At 42.8% G+C, this 12471-nt stretch overlaps 1 protein-coding gene across 1 annotated transcript; it reads right to left on the bottom strand.

Annotated features, from left to right (window-relative positions):
• Nucleotides 1-1635: 1635 nt before the first annotated feature.
• On the bottom strand, nucleotides 1636-12049 carry LOC124990258 (Fc receptor-like protein 2). The gene is made up of 7 exons (XM_047560078.1): nucleotides 11832-12049; nucleotides 10850-10870; nucleotides 7966-8232; nucleotides 7462-7743; nucleotides 5597-5884; nucleotides 4927-5205; nucleotides 1636-3865 (listed from the first exon to the last, which is right to left on the bottom strand). The coding sequence occupies exons 1-7, from the start codon at nucleotides 11860-11862 to the stop codon at nucleotides 3537-3539; spliced, it is 1497 nt and encodes a 498-aa protein (XP_047416034.1). The 5' UTR covers nucleotides 11863-12049; the 3' UTR covers nucleotides 1636-3536.
• Nucleotides 12050-12471: the final 422 nt, after the last annotated feature.

Below are 12471 nucleotides of genomic sequence, written 5' to 3' on the forward strand. Positions count from 1 at the left end.
ATAAAAGCTAACACATAAAACCAAACCCATAATATATTCTATAAATTATCTGTCAACACAGATATCTGTAAAAAAATAAGCTACTTTTCTTCTCCCCATATCCACAGATTCAAAATTTAATTACTAATATCTAAATGAAATCATTCACTCAAATATTTTTGAAACTTAGTTATTAGTAAACATTACTAAACACTAACATTAAAGTGTAGGAAGTTCATAGGATGACATGTAACCTTTTCTGTCCCTTAAGTTTGAATGCTTGAATCAATAAGGAGAATCAGAATAAAAAGCCTGTAGGGATCAAGATTTGGTTTCTTGAGAGGACAGTATAAGAGCAAAAAACAAGAACTTTAATGCAGTGGTACATATACACAATGAAATATTACTCAGTCCCATAAAAAAGAATGAAATTATGACTTTTGCAGGTAAATGGATGGAACTAGAGGCTATCATGCTAAATGAAATAAGTCAATCCCAAAATGAAAAGCTGATATGCAGATGCTGACCCACCATATGTGGTGGCGTGTAGGTTCACCAGATTGGACAAGGGGGAATGGGGAGAAAGGGAGGGAGGATGGAAAGGGAAAGACATGGGACCTAACTTTCCTATGTTCATATATGAACACAAGACCAGTGTAACTCTATATCATGTACAACCACAAGAATGGGAAGGTATACTCCATGAATGTATGATATGTGAAAATACATTCTACTGTCATGTATAACTTAAGAAAAACAAATAAAAAAAAAAGAAAAAAACTTTAATACAAAAATTTTTACACTACTTTTAGTGTAAAATTACAATTATTTTAAAATTAAAATGACCCTTCAAGAAGGCACACACATACATATATGTATATGTATGTATATACATGTGCATGTGTGTGTATTTTCTATATGTGTGGACTTTTTGCTAACAGTTCATTGCTAAATTTAAAAAATTATTTATTTATTGCCAAAACCATAAAAGTTGCTGTGTATAGAAAGCAATGAACATTGTACCTTAAACACTTGACAAAGACAAATATTACCACGATTGGTTAGCAGGCCTACAACTGTGACAACATGTGCCAGAGACTTTAATGATGCCATTACTCTGATCTCACCAACAAGTTTAACTTATTAAAGATTTACTTAAGTCATGGGACTCCACAGGCATTTGGGCTAATTTAACAGTTTTTCATTAATGTCAGCAGTCGTTATCTATAAGCCAATAGACAAATAGCATACAAACATAAGCACACATGTACATTAGAAGACAAAAGATTGACAAAAAGATCCTCAAAGGTTTTATAGCTTTCATTTAGATTTCTCGTTTACTGGTTTAAAAAGCTAGACTGTTGATCTGATTATCTTCTCCATAACTCTAAGCAGTACTTAAATCCTAAATCTGCATTTTGAAAGGTATGTAACAAGTTAGAATTTTTACTGCTTGAAGACACAGAACTTGATGTAAACATGGAGAAGGACAGAAGTACAAGCCCAGCAATTTTGAATAATTGGTTTTCTTAGCAAAGGAAAAAAATTCCCAGATATAGATGGAGAGCCAAAACCTTTAATCAGACAAACAGAATATATCTAATTTAAGTGCATGGAACAAAAAAAAAAAAAAAAAAAAAAAAAAAAAATTCACCAAATTAAAAAAAAAAATGAGCTCAAAATAAAGAGGCCAGGAATATCTTAGCTAGTTATTTCCAAAAAAAATGGGGTCAATTTGCCCAATTTCATAGGAAGCTTGTCTGATGAGTGGGGCAAGGGTCATGCTCAGGGAGCATCTTGGGTCAACATAAGTGCTGCTTATAGGGATTATTTCCCAGTATCTACATTGCTAAATCTAATAAGTAGTATAAAAAGTAATGGGCTGGGGAGATAGCTCAGCTGGTAGAGTGCTTGCCTTGCAAGCATAAGGCCCTGAGTTCAATCCCCAATACGGCAAAAAAAAAAAAAAGTATTGTGCAGTTTACAGAACAATACTTTCAAATATGTATTAATTTATATATAGTAACATATTTTAAAAAACTTTTTGCAAGTACCAGAACAGCAGTTACTTCTGAATAATAGAAATTTGGCTGATACGTCTGTTTCTATCAGACTTGGAACCCAGCCTACCTCACTTTTATTCCTTGTTTGTTCCATCTCAGGCTGATACATCTGCCCAGGAAACAGCACTGGGATCCTCCAGCAGATCTGAGGGAGGCTAGGAAGGTGGGAACCTAGACAAGATGCCAATGTGGGCAAACAATTATACCAAGTTTGGTCTCTTTGGGAGTTGGATTATGCCCTTAAGGTAGCCAGGTGGGACTCTGGCTCAGGAGAGCAGTGTTTAGAGTCCAGCTGAAGGGGTGAGCTGCAGGCAAGTGTTAAAGCCATTGGGAGTTGTGGGACTATCCAGGCCTCTGAGGCCTGCTGTCACCAGTCTCCATATGTTCAGGAATTACTGTAGATAAAAGAGAACAAGAGGACCAGGAGGGAGAGATCCAGGAAAGGTCTTCCAGAAAAACCCAAGGGATCTTCCAAGAGGTAAGACCCAGGATGATGGAGGCCAGCGTGTACCTCAGACCCACTCCCTCATCCAGACCACCCCGAATCAGCCCTTGAACTTCCCAGATTTGGTCCTTCACAAAATGTCTTTGAGTGTGTGCTGTTTGATTTTACCCTGACAGGGTGAGGAAGTTGGACTAAACATTATTCCACTTTATGACAAAGATAATGAGCTTCAGAGAAGTCTGCTACTTATATGGCTGGTAGTTGAGAAAGGTGAACTTCGAACTCTGCACAGTGGACTCCATGTTCCAGAACCTTTCCAGTGCCCAATACTGACTCCATTTTCCTGAACTAACCTCAGTTCCTCAAAGTGGGCATGGGCCACTGGACCTAAAGGTTTTTCTTCTCAGGACCTCTGAAAGGCTATTCCTATACTTCTGGCTTATAGGATCACAGGGTTCCACGGAGGCCTTGCACTGGGACTGGAGAGAACAGTCTCCCTGGTTTCCACTCTAGGCACTGGCTGTATGGACGTGTTGGGACCTTCAGAGGTCCCAAAATTTCTTCATTTTATTTTCACCCTCAATGAGTTTTATCCTTTATGGTTTATGGCTTGACTTACTTGGCAGACCCAGTGTCTTTCCGACAAGTCCCCCAATCCCCATCCTCTCCCACTAGAATTCAGGGCTTTATTTTGATGAACGGAGTTGTTTAGGACAGCGCTCAGAAGAACTGAAGAGTTTACAGAACAATGTAAACCTTGATGAGAATCACTCAGACCACATCACCCTATGGCTTCATAATTATTTTCTTGGCCTTATGCCCCAATCCACACCTGTAAAAATATTAATGGGTTGTTTTATAAGATGACAGAAAAGCAGTAATAATATGAGACACAGGAGATGCCTTTCTGACTCTGGACAATGTGAACTTATAGTTTTGCCCTGATCACATGCGACTGGAGAATGGTGAGGGAGGGGGCAATAGTGAGTCACCTATGGAGGTGGCAGCCTCAGAAAGAAGCTGGGTCAGTCCACAGTTCCCATCTGCCCCTAACTACCTTCACACACAGCCCCTGCATCCTCATCATGTCCACAGTCAAAGACCTCAATCTGCTCACATTCAGCCAGTGCCTCTTCGGTCCCGTTGCACAGGGCCACCTGAATGAGCACAGGCTGGGCCTTTTCTGCCAATGGTAGATACAACATGCCTGCAGGTGTGTGTTTGCCTGCTCCGCAGCCCAGCTCCCGACACACCACCGTCACATCCTTCATGTCCCAGCCGTCATCACACACAGTACCCCAGCGACCTTCCTGTTCCACCTCCACCCGCCCTTCGCAGCGGTGGGGACCATTCATCAAACGAACTTTGGGAGGAGTATCTGCAAACAGAAAAGGTTAGGTGCATTTGGGAATATACATTCTCTCTCTCTCTCTGTCTCTCTCTTTCATTTTTTTGATATCAGGAATTGAACCCAAGGGTGCTAAACCATTAGAACCACATCCCCAGCATTTTCTGTTTTTTCTTTTGAGGCAAACTCTTGTTAAGTTGCTCAGGGTCTCACTAAGTGGTTGAGGCTGACCTCGAACTTGTGATCCTCCTGCCTCAACCTGTTGCTGGGAGTTGCTGGGTTTACAGGCGTGCACCACACCACTTCTGGCTTAAATAGTGTTTTCAAGGGATGGAAAATTTGAAAAGACTAATAAAAAAAGATTTGACAATGGAAGTAAAAATCTAGAAGGCTCAGAAAGTTGTTTAGGTTAATTCCAAAGACTCTTTAAGTTGCAGATAATTTCAATATCGTTTTAAATGCTGCAGAATATACAAATTGTGGAAACTCCTGAAATCATTATTATGAGGCTAAGCCAGCCTTAAAAATAGAAAACTCACTTTTAATTAGGATGCAAAGGAGCAGGGCAATAGCTCAGCAGTAGAGTGCATTCTTAGCTGGGTTCAGTCTCCATCACCAAATAAACAAATGAGATAATCCTAGTAAAAATTTAAATCCCAGAAACTGCTTCGTTCATGGTTTCCCCACTTTTTCCTTAGGTGTTTACAAAAGTTAGGTGTATCTAATCACTCACTGAAAGCTGTGGGTATGCAAGGTCTTTCCTTGTTTTTCCTCAGGGATGCCTTCCTCCTTCTTCCACACCTCACCTACCCGACTCCTTACACGGACTTGACCCCAGTACAGTGCCTTGCAAATTGTCATTTTCACACATATTTTGTTATTTAAGTGAAATGAAAACAAATTTGAGGCTTGTGTAAGTAGTGTGCCAGTGATGTTGTTAAGACCAGAAGGAGAGCCTGGGAGAGCTGACAGGCTTTCTGGTAGACCTCTGATTGTTGGAGGGAGGGGAAATCCAAAGGAAAGGGAGCACACGTCATTGTTTGTTACCGCTGAAGCTGGTCCTCTGGAAGGAGATATTCAACATGTCCTACCTGTGACGCTGAGTATCACCAGCTCACTGTGCTGGGCCCCCAGACCATTGTCAGCTTTACAGGAGTAGTTTCCAGAATGTTTTGAAGTCAGGGAGAAGTTGAAGGATGCTCCTCCTCCAAAAGGTGCTGAGGTGTTCCCCAGGATGACATTTTCATGGTAAAACCAGTACAGAATTGGGGGAGACGCTCTCCTGTCTTCACAGTGAAGCTCCACCACATCTCCAATGAAGGCCAGGGTCCCAGGAGCACGGAATGTGAGGATAGGATGTGACACTGGAACTGACAGAGGCAGGAGGCTCATCAGAGAGGGTGGTATGAATCATAAGCACCCTGTTCTCACTTAAGGGTCCTTGCAGAATCCCTCCCTCTTGATTCTTTCTCAAGGTTGCACCTCCTGATCTAACCCTGCAGAGACGGTTCCCCGGCAGAGCTTAGAAGAGTTCTAATGAAGAGTTCTGGATAGCATACCATGTAGCCTGCCTCCTGTCCCATCTTCTCACCCTCCTTCGGCTCCTCTGCTACTGCCTTTGCCTCATCCACTCTCACAATAGTGACCCTCCCATGTACCTCTTCCTGCCTCAAAACTTGCCATTTCCTGTAGAGCATCCTCAGTGCTACAGAAGGAAACTGTTGGGCATCGCTGACTAGCTGTTTGAGAGATGCTACTTACCTCTCACAGTGATGTTCACCACCTGGCTCTGGATGGGGCCGTAGCTGTTGTCAGCTGTACAGTAGAAGCCCCCGCCATGGCTTCCCCTGACAACAGGTATCTCCAGCTCTGCTCTCTGGGAACGCTGAGTTTTCCTCCCCAGACTGTCCTTTGTGTCTTCTCTGTGCCAGGAGAATGTGATGACCCCTGTGCCTTCAGCCACAAAGCAGACAAGGACCAGCATCTCCCCCTCAACCGCCTGGCCCCCTGGTGGATGGGTCTCCATGGAGACCTGAGACACAGGGACCCCTGCATGAACAAACAGGAGACAGCAGTTGAGGGACAGGTGTGGGGAAGGCAGGGCAGTGGTGGAGTCCAGAACCACCTGTGAAGCATTATGGCAAGTAATATTTGAATGCAGTGTTTAGGCAGAGGAGAGTCCACTCCACTTGCCTGAGTTTTTTTAGTGGGGAGATAATGTGCTGAGGATGTTATGCAGGACCACGCCTGAATGTACCAGTCAATAACAATTCCACATCCTTACTAACGTCCAGTGCCCACAATGATCTTGCTCTCTCCCGACCTCCTGGTATGTCGGGGCATTAGGAGTGGGGGAGAAAACAGCTTAGGGAGTCAGACAGACCTAATTTACAATTCGACTCTGCCAGTCATTCGTGGCATGATCTGGTCCAGTCAATATTTCTGATTCTCATTTTTCTCAAACATAAACATGGGGATAATCATACTAACCTCACCAAGTTCTCATAAAGATTAAATAAGATACAGGTATAAAGTACCTCTCACTTTGAAGCTGTTCAGCAATATCTATTATTGATACATTCTCCTCTGCCATTGTTAGGTAGAAAGTGGTGCAAGATAATTAAAAGTGCATACATTTGGAACCAGAGCAATGAGGGTCAAATCCCACCCTAGGTTCCCTTAAGTTAGTCTCTGAATGGCACATCCCATCAGTTTTCTCATATGCAAAATAGGGATAATAATAGTGCCTACATTACAGGTACTAATCACAGTACTATTTCATAGGGCTGAGATAAGAATAAAATGTTAAATGATCTGAAAAGTGCCTTCTAAGTGGCAAATGTTTATAAGCCTTCCCTTCCGTGAATACTTATGAGCATCAGAGAGTTTCTTCTAGAACTGAGCACAATAGCTTTAATTGGGTTTGTCATATAGTAATCCTTTTATAAGTGCCAGGGATTGTCGTAATCATTTTGATGATGATGATGATGATGATGATGATGATGATGATGATGATGATAATGATGATTTTTGGTGCAGGGGCACTTAACCACTGAGCAACATCCCCCCTTTTTATATTTTATTTTGAGACAGAGTCTCACTAAGTTGTTTAGGGTCTCATTAAGTCTCTAAGGCTGGTTTTGAACTCCCAATCCTCCTGCTTCAGACTACCAAGCCAGTAGGATTACAGGCATGCACCATTACTCCTGACTCCTCCTCCTCCTCCTCCTCCTACTACTACTACTAGTACTATTATTATTATTATTATCATTATTACTTAGTGCCTTCATTGCTCTGTTAAATGTGCACTTAGTTGGATCACTCCTTGCAAACAACCATGACTTATTTATTTACTCTTTGGTTTGTTGATCACTCCTCTGTGCTAGTTCTATGGTAAATGCTCCAGAAAGGGATTATTATTATTATTGCTTTTCTGACAGGGAAAGTAAAGTTATTGGGAAATGAAGTCCCTGCAGAAATCAATAGAGAAGAGCCTAGGTGAATCAAGGTAGCTCGCTCACCCATAGGGATGGGGGAGCACAACTAAAAAGAGAGCCCACGGTTCAGCCTGTGCCCGGTTCTTCCCTGCCTGACCCAGCCCTGGCAGCCCAGCCACTGATGCTCACTCTGCACTTCTATATAGGTTTGGTGACTCTGCTTGGAGACACTGTGAGATGCTGTCATTGCCTCACACCAGTAATATCCTGAGTCTTCTTTCCGTATCACTGAGATCTCAACCTTCGATGAGCTCCAGTCTGACTTCAGGGTGTGGCCATCTCTGATGAAGGAATAGCGAAGCTGGGTTGATGACCTAGCTGCGGGGAGTCTGGTGTTACAGGACAGCGTCACTGAGCTCCCCTCTGTGGGTCGAGTGGGTGTGGCTGTCAGCCCAGGGGCTGGAAACAGCTCTGGAGGGAAAAACGAAACACAGATTACCTGTTAGCAGTGAAGTGTGGAGTTCCAGATGAGAAGTGGCCCCAATGAACCAAACACACAGACCCAGATTCAAGGACGCTCAGCCCACCTCCCATTTCTCCCTCCTGTGCGGTCTTCCCTTCCCTGTACCCTCGTCTTCCCACTTAATCCCTGTTCCTTCCCAGATTCATCCACTTGAAAAGTGAGGTCCTCACCTTGGACAGTGAGCCATGAAGTTCTTGTTTTTTCTGTCACATCTATAATAAAGAATAATTTCCTATCTGCCTTACAGAAATAGGAACCGCTGTCGCTGGGTCTTGCATTTGAAATGGTATAGCTTGCGGCATTATGGTGAGTTGATATTTGAGAGTCATCCTTGTAGTACATTAGTCTCTCTATCCTGTCATTTGTTTCCCCAGAGCATCTTATAACCACCTGGTCTCCTTCATAGACATCGTTTGGTATGCTGATACTCAGCCAGTCTGCAAAAGAAGTAAAGATACCTAGTGACAGTGCTGCCTCCTGCTCTGGAGCCTTTCCTTCTGTTTATAAGGAGAAGGGATAAAGCTCCATTATGAGTCAAGCTGAGCATCTGCAGTTGCCTTGGGACCTGCTGGCTCTGTTAGCCTCCCTGCTAAACAAAGGCTAGATCTACCTCTCTGGCATTTTTGTCCTACAAATATCTTGTTAGTTTTATGACTGCTAACAGGTTTTGATGCCTTTCTTCCCAGCAAATTACAGTCAGAATAAATATGAATTTGAAATGATTCCACTTGTATCTCCTTACAGTCCTTCCAGGTGACTGCATGTCCCTATAGGAGCCATGATTAACTCTCTCTGTGTGTCTCATTCCTTGGAGACACTGTCTAGTGGTACAATGAACTCAAACACTTTCCCTCTGATATTCTCCCTGTATGAAACAAACTGGGCCACTGAGACACTGGTCCTGGGTCCTACATCTTTAATCTCCAGAGTTCTCCTCTGCAATGCTTTCTTCAGAGACTCCTGAGAATCATTTTCATGAATGGGCCTGGGTGATCACTATGAAAAGGGAAGTGGGCTCCTCCACTTGATCGGGTCATTGTCTCCCCTTGGGAGATAGTGGTCATTAGGGAGATAGTGAGTTTGGTGCTTTGGATCTGCCCCCAGCAGGAAAAGAAAGCACAATAGGAGGAGCCTGTAGACCATTCCCTGCAGAAGGAAAAGAGAGCTATCCACCATGCTGTTCTGTGACCCTGCCCTGCAGTCTTGGGCTTTGGGGGAAACTTTTTAGTCAGCAACAGAACTAAAAATTTGAGTTCAAATGTCAATTTGAATTGTGGGATTTCAGGGAAAATGTTTGTTGTTCTGATAAGGAAAAAAACAAAAACAAAACAAACAAACAAACAAAAAAACAAACCCTAATCCCAGACCTGCACATCAGGTCATTCCCCATACAGGGAGGAGACAGGGCATGAAAGTACTATTGAGGCTGTCTGCCCAACTTAGTCCTCTGGCCACGAGTTTATGAAAGAGGGGTAGCTGGACCCTGTCCAGGGTTCTGTCTCAGAAAAGAGATCATCCTTTCACAATGAGGTCTAGGTCACAGTCTCCAAACTGAGACTTATAAGGAGACAGGGAGAAAGCACTTTGAACTTCCATAGTATATAATAGATTTTATCATCTTTTAAATTTTCTGGTTTTATATATATTTACCATGTTAACTAATAATATATTTAAGACACATGCTCAATTTTTTTCTGAATAGTGCAAAGTGATCAAACAAATTCAAAGACAACTTCTGTACACCACTTAACCACTTTGAAAGTTCTCCCTGTAGAATAGGTAATGGGGGTAGGTGGCAGGGGCACAAGCACTGATAAAGAGAGAGAAGTGTTGGACCCCAAATATTTTCTTTTTCCATATTGACACTAGAAAAGATTTTTCAGTGATGATTATAGAAATATAATGAGTTTGATTAAAGAAATATTTGAGGAGTAATATTTATGTGATCAAGTTCATAATAATGACGGTGCAAGAGACAGGGGGAAATGCTAATACCAGGTTTTACTGAGATTGCAATATTTTTTGGGGAATGGAGCACTCGACCACTGAGCTACATTCCCAGCCTTATTTTGTGTTTTATTAGAGTCAGGGTCTCACTGAGTTGCTCAGCACCTTGCTTTTGCTGAGGCTGGCTTTGAACTCTCAATCCTCCTTCCTCAACCTCCCTAGCCACTGGGATTAGAGGCTGCACCACTGTGCCCAGCTGCAATAAGTATGTAACTGTAAGGTACCTAGTTAGTGGTCATTAACTTTTGACATTTTTACCTACAGATCCATTCTCTAGATGTGGGCACAACTGTCCATATACATACATTTTATCATAACTTCAGGGAATTTGCTGGATCCCCTGAGGCTGCTCCAGAGACCAGTTTAAGAACATTCTTGCTTAAAGTTACAAGCCTGGCTACACAAGCATTGCTCCCCTTCTTATTAGAGAACGGATATGTTCTCAAAGGCATGAATAAAGAGGAAAATGTACTTTACCTGTCTAATATGAAACCAGACTTTTCCTCTTTATTTCACTATATTAGAATTCTAAGGAAAATCAAGTTAGGTATTGAAGAGTTTACAATCCAATTAAAAGACCCAGGGGCATTCTTGTTCTCTGCAGAACACCGCCTTAGCCCCTTGTTTCTACATCTGTTATAAGTATGCCTTCCCTCCCTGTTTCCAGGGCTTCTGGTGGGAACTTGGAGCAACTGCAGACTGAACCAGGAGGGTGCATGCTTTGCTCTCCCTTCACAGTCACCTCCTTTTCTATCTCAGGGCTCAACAGTAAAGAGAAAATCATCTGCTGCCTTGAGAAGCTCAGGGCAGGGTCCTCTTGCCCGTGGAATAAGAAGGTGGCCAAGCAGAGATGCATGCGGCATTGGAGGGTTCCTGCTGTGGCAGACGAGGGGCAGGAGAGGGAGGCATTGCATCCCTGCTCTCTCCACCCTAGTCTTGGCCCGGATCCTGCAACCCTCAGCTAGGCCAGGCAACCTTTCCCAGGCCTGAGAGAGTGAATCTAATTCCCAGAGATCTAAAAAGAGAACAAAGAGAAGAGTAACTCACCCGTCTGGACACCGACAGGAGCTGCAAGGGAACAAAGTCAGAGAGATCACTGCGGCACCAGGATCCTTACACGTTTTTGAAAGTTACAGCCCTCTGAGAACTTCCCAATTCTTCCCTTCTTTTCTTCTGTCTCTCCCTTTCCCCCTTTCTCCCCTTACATCCGTGTCCCTCATGCCACCTATTTCTCTCCCCTCTTTTCCCTCCTCCCCTCACTGACAAACACACTCCTACGGGACCCAGAATTCATTTTATAATCCCAACTTATAAATGTTGTCTGACCATTATCAGACAATGTCATTTTGTAGGTTAAATTATCAGAAGTTTCATTATTTATTGCTCCTTTCCAACCTTTTTAGTTTCCTGCCTATTTTGTCTGAGACACATTGCCTACCTGGGAGTCTCAGAGAGACCAGGGAGGGTCACAAAGGAAAAGAGGGTGCCTTTCATATTCATTGCACTGCTTCTCCCTCCATCCTGATTCGAGACCTAGTATTGTAATCATGTCTATATACAAAAGTCATATTTAGAACAAAAGCCATGATCTCATCTATGATGAGTAAAATTTGAAGCCTATCCAAAAGTCTAGGGAGGTAAGAATTTAGCCAAAAATGCAATAGCTTGGAGTGGAAGTGGGGATTGGGGCAGGGCAGGATCCATGTGGGCTGGAAATGGAATTCACCCTAACAGAAAATTCCTTTGAAGTCCTTTTAAAGACATCTTCTGATTTTCCTGGAGATCAAAGCAGAAATGATGTTAAAGAGAGATGTCATTAGATTTGGTAAAGAGATGCAAAGTCCTTTCTTTTTCCTGGGAACCCTGCTTTTCTCAATACCCACTTGTATAATACCTGCTAGTACTAAGTCAGAACCTGAAATCCATTCCTACTCATTGCACCGGAGAGATTTGTGCTCCAGATGGGATGCCCCAGAACAGATAGTTCTCTCCTGGCTCCTACCTTGTACTGCCCTAGCAGCCTACTCACCAAGGACCAGAAGCTGTAGCCACAGCAACATGAAGTTGGAGGCAAGTTCTACCAGATACTGCCAGGTGCAGCTCAAGTCTCTAGAGCAGCTTGTCTGTCTGGATGAAGCTGGGGTTTGACACTGGGGTTTTCCAGTTCAGCAGGAAATTTATCAAAATAGAAAAAAGGAAGTAGGAAAACTCTCTCATTTGCCAGCTTTGTCACCACCCCAACTCCGTGAGTGCCGAGAAAGTAAGTGTTCTTCTCCTTTACAGAGTTGCTCAGATGTGTGTGTATTGATAGAAGTGCTTCTTAAGATGCTAGATGTCTTCATCCTATATGTAAGCTTTCCACCTCTTTTATCTTTGCAGAGAATGCTGAGTTCTGGACTTGCTAAGATTCAAAACACTTGCTTGTTCTTTTTCAAAAAGAAACCTCCTTTATTACTCAAGATGTGTGGTTTTTTTGTTTGTTTTTTGCTCTTCCTAATATTGTGATACCATGCCAACACTGCATTGATGCTGCTCTATAGAGCTCCAGTCAGACCACATGAAAGACAAGTAGGAATTTGTTAGAAATGATGATGGGATTAGGATGGTATTAGATGGCATTATGTATGGTCCGGGGACCCATAAAGATATAAATTCTGCTCAACCAAAGT

This window comes from Sciurus carolinensis, chromosome 1 (assembly GCF_902686445.1).
Source record: "Sciurus carolinensis chromosome 1, mSciCar1.2, whole genome shotgun sequence".
NCBI classification, from domain to species: Eukaryota; Metazoa; Chordata; class Mammalia; order Rodentia; family Sciuridae; genus Sciurus; species Sciurus carolinensis.

Coding starts and splice junctions, on each gene's coding strand:
- LOC124990258 (XM_047560078.1), bottom strand. CDS start 11,862: ATGTTGCTGTGGCTACAGCTTCTGGTCCTTG. Junction 8,233..10,849: donor TCCTGTCGGTGTCCAGACGG/GTGAGTTACTCT, acceptor CTTCTTTTGCAG/ACTGGCTGAGTATCAGCATA. Junction 5,885..7,461: donor AACCTATATAGAAGTGCAGA/GTGAGCATCAGT, acceptor TTGTTCATGCAG/GGGTCCCTGTGTCTCAGGTC.